We start from the raw sequence: 9,086 nt of genomic DNA on the forward strand, positions 1-9,086 counted from the left end.
AGCGGAGCACCCTTGGAGGTGATAGCAACATGTCATCAATCCCTTGGTGGTATGAATGGTAGGCCTTTAGCTGCAGAAGCAGCTGCATTGTCCCTGTAATGGGTGAACAGACATGCAACTAACACTGCCTCCTCTAAACACAGGGTGTCCACAGGGGAGATCCCAGCATGGCCATCTTCTTCTGTATCACATGGACTGGCTCACCTCCTTGATGAATGGGCTCTGCCACATGAGAATAGGGATGCCTTAAGACAGCTGAGGGACTGAAGAACATACTACAAGCCCTGAGAGTAACACATACACAGTGGAGTCGTAAGCAGACTATCAGTTGGGTGGCCTTTGGTCTGGGCAATAGGATATAAAACTGAGCTGTGTACTCAGAACGAACTTGCCTGAGTAAAGAGAGGCATTCCAACAAGAAAAAGACATTGGATGCATGACCTTCCTGCACAAACAGGGGAAGGTGATGACAGTACATCCTGGGTATAGTCTAAGGGAATAAAAGAAATTATTGAGTCATGGGCAACATAAGACAGGATGATATCAGCCTTAAAAACATAATGTCATAGATGTGGTTTCCCACTCGACATGTGAGGTGAAAGATGGGGCATTCAGTATCTAGGGTCTGGTAATTATAATCACTCCTATTAGTCAGTTTTCAGCAGAAATGCCCATCTTATTGAAAATGGCCCCTTGGAGGGGGAGGAGCTCCCAGTCCCCATCCCTAGGTGAGGAGCTGCTGGGAGAGGTAGAGTCAGTTTTCTCTAAGTGTTGTGGTCCCTGGTAAGAAGACCATGCTGAGTGGATGGCTCCATATCCATGTATGTGTATATGGGCAGCACAAACTGGACTCAGTGGATTACAAAAAAATTTTCCTTAGAAAAGAGGACATGAAGTTGGAAGTATGACCGAGGTGGGGGTGGACATAGGAGGAGTTAGAGGGAGTAATGGGGGTGGATATGATCAAAATACATTACATACATATATGAATTCTCAAATAATTAATACAAATATTACATTTTAAAAAAGGAAATCGTATCTAATGCTCCCACTCCTCCACATGCCCTTTATTCCTGAGTTTTTCTCCAAGCCACTGCCAAGCATAAAAAAGATCTGGGATTTTAATCTGACGTGAATTAAAAAATAAATAAATTAGCTTGATATGTTTTTGTGCGTTGTGGTAGAGATGCTGAAACTTCTGAGTCGGAGATGAACGACAGTTTATTATTCAAGACAATATCTGTAGTCAAAGTACTGATGTTTTTATGCTGGTTCCTGAAACTCTAATTTCCAGAGCATGGAGCGAAGGGATTTAATGATTACTTGGATATTCAGTAGGTTGAGGAATGAAAAAAAAACGCTTCGAGTATTGGGAGCCCAAATTACTTGTAATAGACAGTAAGCACGGCTTCCCTTTGACTAGAGAGACTTTTGTTGTTCATTTTATTGGACACATCTTACAGTTCCTTGGAGACAGCTATTGTCTCTGCATGCCAAGACCATTCACTATACAAAATATTTGAACAAATAATGTAGAATGGAAGACAGTCTGTCTTCTGCTTATAACATGTAAAGAAATGCAACAAGCCATAAATAAGTAGATAAGAAAAAACTGAAGAAAAAAAATAAGTACAAAATTTCAAAAGAAAATTAAGAGGTCAATTAGAATTGCCTTCCAGTAGATATTTGCCCTTTGGGAAGATTCATTTTTATTTTTTTATATGTGTATGCATGTGTGCTTATGTGGGAATAGGTGCATCACAGTGCAGTGCCCACAGAGGACAGAAGAGGATGTAGGATCTCCTGGAGCTAGAGTTACAGGTGGCTGTGAGCCTCCGGACATCAGCGCCGTGACCTGAACTTGGGTCCTCTGTAGTAAGTGCTCTTAACCGAATGTTCTCAGTTGCTAAGTGTTCTTCCCACCACCTCCACCCTCTTTCTAACTGAATGCTGCTGGTTTTCTTTGGTTTGTAGCCTACTTCCTCAGTAGATTTATATACTCAAAACATTTTCATGTAAGCTTAATCTAATGTTCCTAATTTATGATAAAATAATACCTAGGAAAGATATTCAGCAAAGTTTTACTAGAAAAATAAAGGAATGAAGGGTACTACCAAGTAATTAAAATGTCAACACCTGCTCTGATAACTGCCCGACTTTCCTTTCAGTTACTGTGATCAATACCATGACCAAAAACCAATGTGGCAGAGGAAAAGGTTGAGGGATTCAGGACAGGAACTCAAAGCAGGAAGCAGGAGGCAAGAACCATGGAGGAACACGTACTGACTTGCTACCTCTGGCTCCTACTCTGCCATCTTTCTCATGCAACCTAGAACCACCTGGCTAGAGATGGTGCCACCCACAGTGGCCTGGGCCCTCCACATCAATCAACAATCAAGACAGTTCTCCATAGGCTAATCTGATCTGGGCAATCCCCCAGTTGAAACCCCCTCAAATAACTCTGGAAGAATAATTAAGAAATTAAATAAGTTAGGGATTGGAGAGATAGCTTGGTGGTTAAAAGTACTGGCTGCTCTTATAAGCAGAGGAAGCAGGTTCAGTTCCTGGCACACACATGGCAGCCAACAACCATCTGTAACTCCAGTACTAGAGGATAGGATGCCCTCTTCTGGCTGCTCTTGCCAATGCATACATGTAGTACACTTACATACAAGCAGGCAAAACACTCATTCACATAAAAAAATTCAAAAAGAAATTTTTCATTTATTATTTTTATTTTTTATGTGTATGAGTGTATCACCTGCATGTATGTGAGTGCAAGTATGTCGTGCAATGCCGAGGAGGTCAGAAGAGGGCATCGAATTCCCTTAACTGGAGTTAAGGTCGATTCATAGCCTCCGTATAGGTGCTGGGAATCGAACCCAGGTCCTCTGCAAGAACAGCCAGTGCTCTTCACCACTGAGCTATCTCTCTAGCCCCATAAATCAAAAAAAAAATTTAAAGAAATCAAATAGGTTATAAAATTCATTTATTTACAACCAGAAAAGTACACTGAAATTATTGAATTTATTGACCATTTAATAACTTGAAGAAAATATATTTAAAAAGCATATAATCCATGTGTTGGAATTGATTTTAATTTTGTAAATAAGAATGCACATGAAAAAAATTATTAACAGCCAAGAAAAATGCATCAAATGATCCTTTTTATTTTATAAATTCTCTGCAATTTGTATTTTTTTTTAATCATCAGGAAAATCAAATATCTTCACTGTGTTTTTCAGTGACAATGCAAGAAGAAAAAAAAACTCAAAGTAGGAAGACTGCCTCCTAGCCACCACCAAGACAGAGAGTCACTGCTGGGAGGAAGGAAACCGGCAGAAACAGCCACAGCTCATGCTCAATATTCTTCTGAATACGGGTAGTAAGGGTGATCAACCCCACTGAAAGAGAAGAGAAATTCGTTTCTTCACTATCCATACTTTTTTCCACCCCGTCATAAGGTAACTCCACTCAAACTCTTTTTATATATGCAGATGTATATATTCTAGGAAGTTTCTACACTACTGGACCACTCTTGATGAACAAAATGACGTCTGAGTCAGGCATGGTGGCACATGCCTTTAGTCCCAGAACTGGGGAAGCAGAGACAGGCAGATCTCTGTGAGATGGAGGCCAATCTAGTCTCCATAGTGAGTTCCAGGTCAGCTGGAGCTACAGGGAGACCCTGCCTCAAAAATAAAAGTTACATTTGAGGAGTAGTCTTGACTTGAAGACCCAGAGGAAATTCAGAGGATTCTGTCTTGCTAAATGTAATAGATTTGTGAGTGTGTGATCGGGTGTCAAGGTATGCATGTTGAAGTCAAAGGACAGCTTTGTGGATCCATGCTCTCCTTCCACCTTTATGAGTGCTCTGGGGACTGAACTAGGGTCACCAGCCTTGCATCATAAGCACCCTTACCTGCTGAGCCATCTTGCTCACTTGATTCCATGATTTCCTACATTAAAATTTGTGAGATTACAGAGCTAAGGAAACAGGGATGGTGACAGGGAAAGAAAGACAAAGGTTCGGAAACAATGAGGTGTCTCAGGAAATGGCATTAGACACAGAGAGGAGGACATGGAAGTCGGGCAGACTAAGATTTTCCTAGGGCTTACACAAATCACCTTGGAGAGTCCATCTTCCATAAAGATTATTAAAAGTACACGTTATGCTGCTTTAGTGTAGACAGAGTTAGAACAGGTGGGTGTGCTATTATATATTTATTATTATTGAATAATTTTTCTTTTTCTTTAGATTTTAACATGCATCAAAGTGAACATGGACCCCTTAATATATCACAAGTCATGGTAATCTGCCCCATGTCTGTTGGGTAGGTGGACCCTGAGTACAGGACTCCAGGAACAGGTCATAAGGTCATAAAATAGTCAATTCAGAGTAATGCAAACTTTGCTGCTTTTTGTTTTTGTTTTTGTCTTTTGAAACATGGTGCCATGCATCCCATGTTGGCCTTGAACACACTGTGTAATAAAAGATGATCCTGAATTTCTCATCCTCCTGCTTCAACCAAGAGGCATATGCCACTACACCCAGGTTTATGTGGTAGAAGAGACCAAATACAGGGCTTTGTGCATTCTGGATGAGCACTGTACCAACTGAGGTAAGACCCAGATTTGGCTCATTTTGAAATGGGTTGGTTCTAGATCTCACTACAATTCTATCATGAGCTCAAGAGGAAACCTCTCTTCTGGGGTCTATAGGAAAGCTCCTGCCATAGACCTGTGCTGAAGATCAGGTATGTCTTCTGTAATGAACATTACGGTGGTGAATTGTCATGTGGTGTTGGAGCTCACAGAGAAGCTGGCTTAAAGCAGAGTTGTAGCCACCCCCCATTTCAGTCCTACGCTTTTTTGTCTCAAAGCATCCTCCAAGGCGCCCCATCTGGGGGTGGCCTTCCCCTCCCTACTCTGGACAGGGAGGGAAGATAACAAAAGAGTATCAAACACTGCAGCATTGGGAGCAGCCATAAGGACCAATAATGTAAAATGCCTGCAGTGGGAAAGAGATGCCAGTTCAGTCATGGAAAGGTTGTCTGTGGATAAAAAGCTCAATCAGGAATTCCAGCTGACTGCCTCAACTTCCCCAGCCAGTTTCTGCTGGATGTTGGTGTACAAGTCCACCATAGCATCCGTTCCAAAAAACTAAAATTAGAGCACAGAACCCTCAACATTTGTCCACTCAAGCACGCTTGCCCTGCCCTCCTGAGAGGCTTTATTGGAAGCTCAGCATTTGAAGTTCACACATGGTTTGCATATGACAAGTGCTCAAACAGTGCAAAACACAGGACTCTTCCCATCGTGATGGCAGGAAAGCAAGGGCAGCTCGCCCAAGGCTGCGGCCCCTGGCCCAGTAACAGACCTCCATTGATGTTGCAAACATGGGAGAAGTATAATAATAACCTGTTTCCCAGCATTCTGGAAACAGCTATCTTATCAGTCTGCTCACAGCATACTGGGAGCAGACTTCTCCCTCGCAAGCCTCCACATCATCAAAGCCCAAAGAAGTCTGTTAACTCTTAGTGAGCCAAGTGCCAGGAGCCTGTTAACTATTAGTGAGCAGAGTGCTATTGTCCTTAAGGGCCGGGGCAGAGGGGTGTCTCTTCATGTTGGAAGCATCTGATTTGATGATGTTATTGCTATCTTCTATTTGTTCTATTACTTGGAAACCTCGCTTGAGGGACACTCTGCTGTCCCCAGGACTCTCTCTATTGAGAACGCTAGCTGAATGCCTTAACTTCCCCAATTAGTTTCTACTGAATAGTTGTCAGGCCCTGATCTGATGATGCTGCCTTTCTGCTATTTGCTGTTCATTTACTTGGAACCCTCAACCTAGAGGACTCTCTGCTGTGGCTGGGAATCTCTCTACTGGTAACTCTACCTGACTGCCTTAAAGGGGCTTCCCCAGTCAATTTCTGCTGGATGATTTTTGAGCACACGAGTTGATGGTGTTCTGCTGTCTAACTATCTATCTTTTGCTATTTATTCTTTTACTTTGACTTATTATATACTTAAACTTGGTCATTCAAAACCAAAAGTATAGTTATCACAGATCTTTCTCCTGGCCATGCAGAACATCTTCATGGCTCAGTTGCATGCTACAAAATGTAAACAGCCCATGAAGCAGTCTAGAAGAGTCACTTACAATTCCATTTTAGTATATCGGAAATTTCTGTTGAGGCCATCAATTGCTTTCATGTCCTCTGGGGTCAATTCAAAGTCGAATGCCTAGAAGGAAGGACAGGTCACATTGAAGCTTGCACCTGGGAAGCTTCCCTCTCCCGGGGAGAAGGAGGGGGACAGCAACGAAAATGCTTAAAGGGATGTGTCTTTGTCAGCACCGGCTTCCGGGTATTCTGGGTCCAAGAACACTTGGCTGAGTTCTGCCACCTCTCCTATCCCATTCCTTTGCATTTCATGAAGAAACACATGCAACTCGTCAATCCCAACTCTAAGCAAGGCAGGAAAAGAAAAATAACCCCAAATCCCAAAATAAATGTTTACTTTCAAATGAAAGGACATTTGGGCAACCTAGATCAGATAGTTGATGATTTATTCTCCAAGACTTGCTGAGTTTTTCTGCCTTCACCGTTCCCCAGAGTTTGAACCAAAGCCAGTCTTTGCTGACTTGAGGACAAAGTGTCTGTCACCAACAGTTCTGTGTGATCATCTCATGGTCCTCAAACATCATCTCTGTTTATTTTTCCTTATCAAAAGATACCTTTCTGATTGAGATGCACTGATCAAATGATAGAATATTTCTCCTATTTGAATAAATCTCTATTACTCAAATCCAGCATTATTTTTATTTTACTATATGGCGCCTCTGACAGAAAGTAATTTAATAGAAAAGTGCAGAGATCTTCAGTAAAAATGTGTTGAGTTCAGTATTTCATGGGAAGAAAATTTCACCAAAAATTCAGGGTCCTAGACTTGGGAGACAGCACGGGGTAAGAGTGCTTGCTGCACAAGCCTGAGAGCCTAAGTTTAAATCCTCAGGACCCACATAACTCCAGCACTGTGGCATGACAGAAACTGGAGGATTGCTGGACTTTGCTGGTATCAGTATCAGGCAGTTCAGTGAGATACTCTGTCTCAAGGCTAGACACAGAGTGAAAAGTAGAATGCCTGGCACAAACCAGTGTAGGACAAACACCACAACACGTACACCATACATACCCACACACACACCAAGAAAGACTTCAGGGCCCTATCCAGCTATCTACCACCTATTATATAGAATAGATATGTGTGTGCATACACACATACACATATACACACATATACATGGCAAGAAATATATGTGCTATTTCCCTATTTCTATATATACATATCTGTTCATTTATTCATTCAATTTGTCTGTATTGGTTATTATTAATTGTCAGCTTCTTAGAATCTAGACTCACCATGGAGATGGGCCTCTGGGCATGACTCTGGTTATGCCAATTGACAAGGGAAAGTTGTCTTAATTATGGATGGGACGATTTCCTGGGAAGGGTATCCTGGGCTGTATAAAGTGATAAGGCAAACTGGGCGTGCATTCTTCTCTCTCTGCTCCTGTTTACTTTGGATGGCATATAACCAGCTCTCTCAGGCTCTTACCCTTCTGACTTCCTGACATCATGGACTGCACCCTTGAATTTTGAATCAGAATGAATCCTTTCTTTTCTGGGTTGCTTTCATAAGGGTATTTTATCACAGAAATGGGAAAAGAAACTAAGACACTATGCATCTTTCTATTTATCTACCAGACGCTCATCTTAAAAATGCTCTGGAAGTTATATGGTTGTCATGGGGATATCTCTTAACATCTACAAGGCATCTATTAACAGCTACAAAGTTTTTAATAAACTGTTACCTCTGTTGCCTTTTATAAATATTAAACTCATGATGAAATTTTTAGCTGTATTTTTAAAAAGGAAAAGAGATTATATGGACTTTTAATTTGTTTGTTTTGTTTTTTGTTCATTGGAGACAGAATCTCATATAGCCCAAGCTGTCCTCAAACATGATATGTAGCCTAGGATAACCTTGAACTTCTGATTCTCCCACCTCCACCTCCCAAGTGCTGAGGTTAAAGATATGTACCATACTGCTCATAAAAGACTTATGAGATTCAGGCCTATAGAGATAGCTCAGTAGGTAAAGGTGCTTGTTGCCAAACCTGACAACTTGAGTCAATCCCTGAAACACACACGGTGGAAAGAGAGAACCACCTCACACAAGTTGTGTTCTGACCCCCACATGTACACTGTGTCATGTGCATGCCTATACACATTTGCATGCTAAATAAATAAATATTAAGAAATTTGTATAATTCTTATTAAAACAAAATAAATTGAAACCCAATAGTTGATCTGAGGGACTAACTAGAACATGTACGGGAAATGGTTTAAGGAATCATTCTAATCAGTGATTTTTTTTTTAACTTTTACAAAAACTTTCTTGAGAATTTCATACATGTATATAAGGCATTTTGATCAAATCCATGCCTACTTCCTCCCCTCCAACATTCCCCCTCTGAAGAGGTAACCCTAAATTCTTTTAAGGATTAGATACAAGCTCCCAAATACTTTTGACATTTTTGGCCTTTGGAACAGAGTATATTACTAAGAGGCCCAAGGACATTTTGACTTTTAGGCAAGAAACTGGCTACTTTTCGTTGGGGTCTTTTTATACTAACTGCCTAGTCAATTCCTACCTTGTATTCCTATCACACCATCCTCTGAAGAGGTTACCCAGCTTACCGATAGGGAATCGGGAAGCAGACCGCTCTGGCTTCTTCCATGCTGAATAGGGGCACAGGGTGAGGTAATTGGGGGTACCCCTTCAGTGTGTTTATCTAAAAGACTCCCAAATTGCATAACTCTTATCTGTAGGGAAAAGAAAGTCCTTGACTAGTGAACATGAAGGAGAAGTAAAGGCAAGAGTAATTGGCATTACAAGTTCTAGACAGGGAACTAGAAAAAAGTCAGAACAGGGCAATTGTCAAATGTTCATATGAAAGTCCATTGGAGTTTCTTGACAAGGGCTTCCAAAAGCATCCCTCTATTGGGTTCTTCCTCTTT

At 41.3% G+C, this 9,086-nt stretch overlaps 1 protein-coding gene across 1 annotated transcript in view; it reads right to left on the reverse strand.

Annotated features, from left to right (window-relative positions):
* Nucleotides 1-3,196: 3,196 nt before the first annotated feature.
* LOC103725892 (aldo-keto reductase family 1 member C15) overlaps nt 3,197-9,086 on the reverse strand; it is a 27,374-nt gene continuing 21,484 nt past the window's right edge. Inside the window, exons 8-9 of the mRNA XM_008823235.3 lie at nt 6,164-6,246; nt 3,197-3,404 (exon numbers count right to left, since the gene is read on the reverse strand). Coding sequence (XP_008821457.1) covers nt 3,362-3,404; nt 6,164-6,246 — 126 coding nt within the window. The 3' untranslated portion in view covers nt 3,197-3,361. The remainder of the gene's footprint in view (nt 3,405-6,163; nt 6,247-9,086) is intronic.

This window comes from Nannospalax galili, unplaced genomic scaffold (assembly GCF_000622305.1).
Source record: "Nannospalax galili isolate Female #2095 unplaced genomic scaffold, S.galili_v1.0 scaffold989, whole genome shotgun sequence".
NCBI classification, from domain to species: Eukaryota; Metazoa; Chordata; class Mammalia; order Rodentia; family Spalacidae; genus Nannospalax; species Nannospalax galili.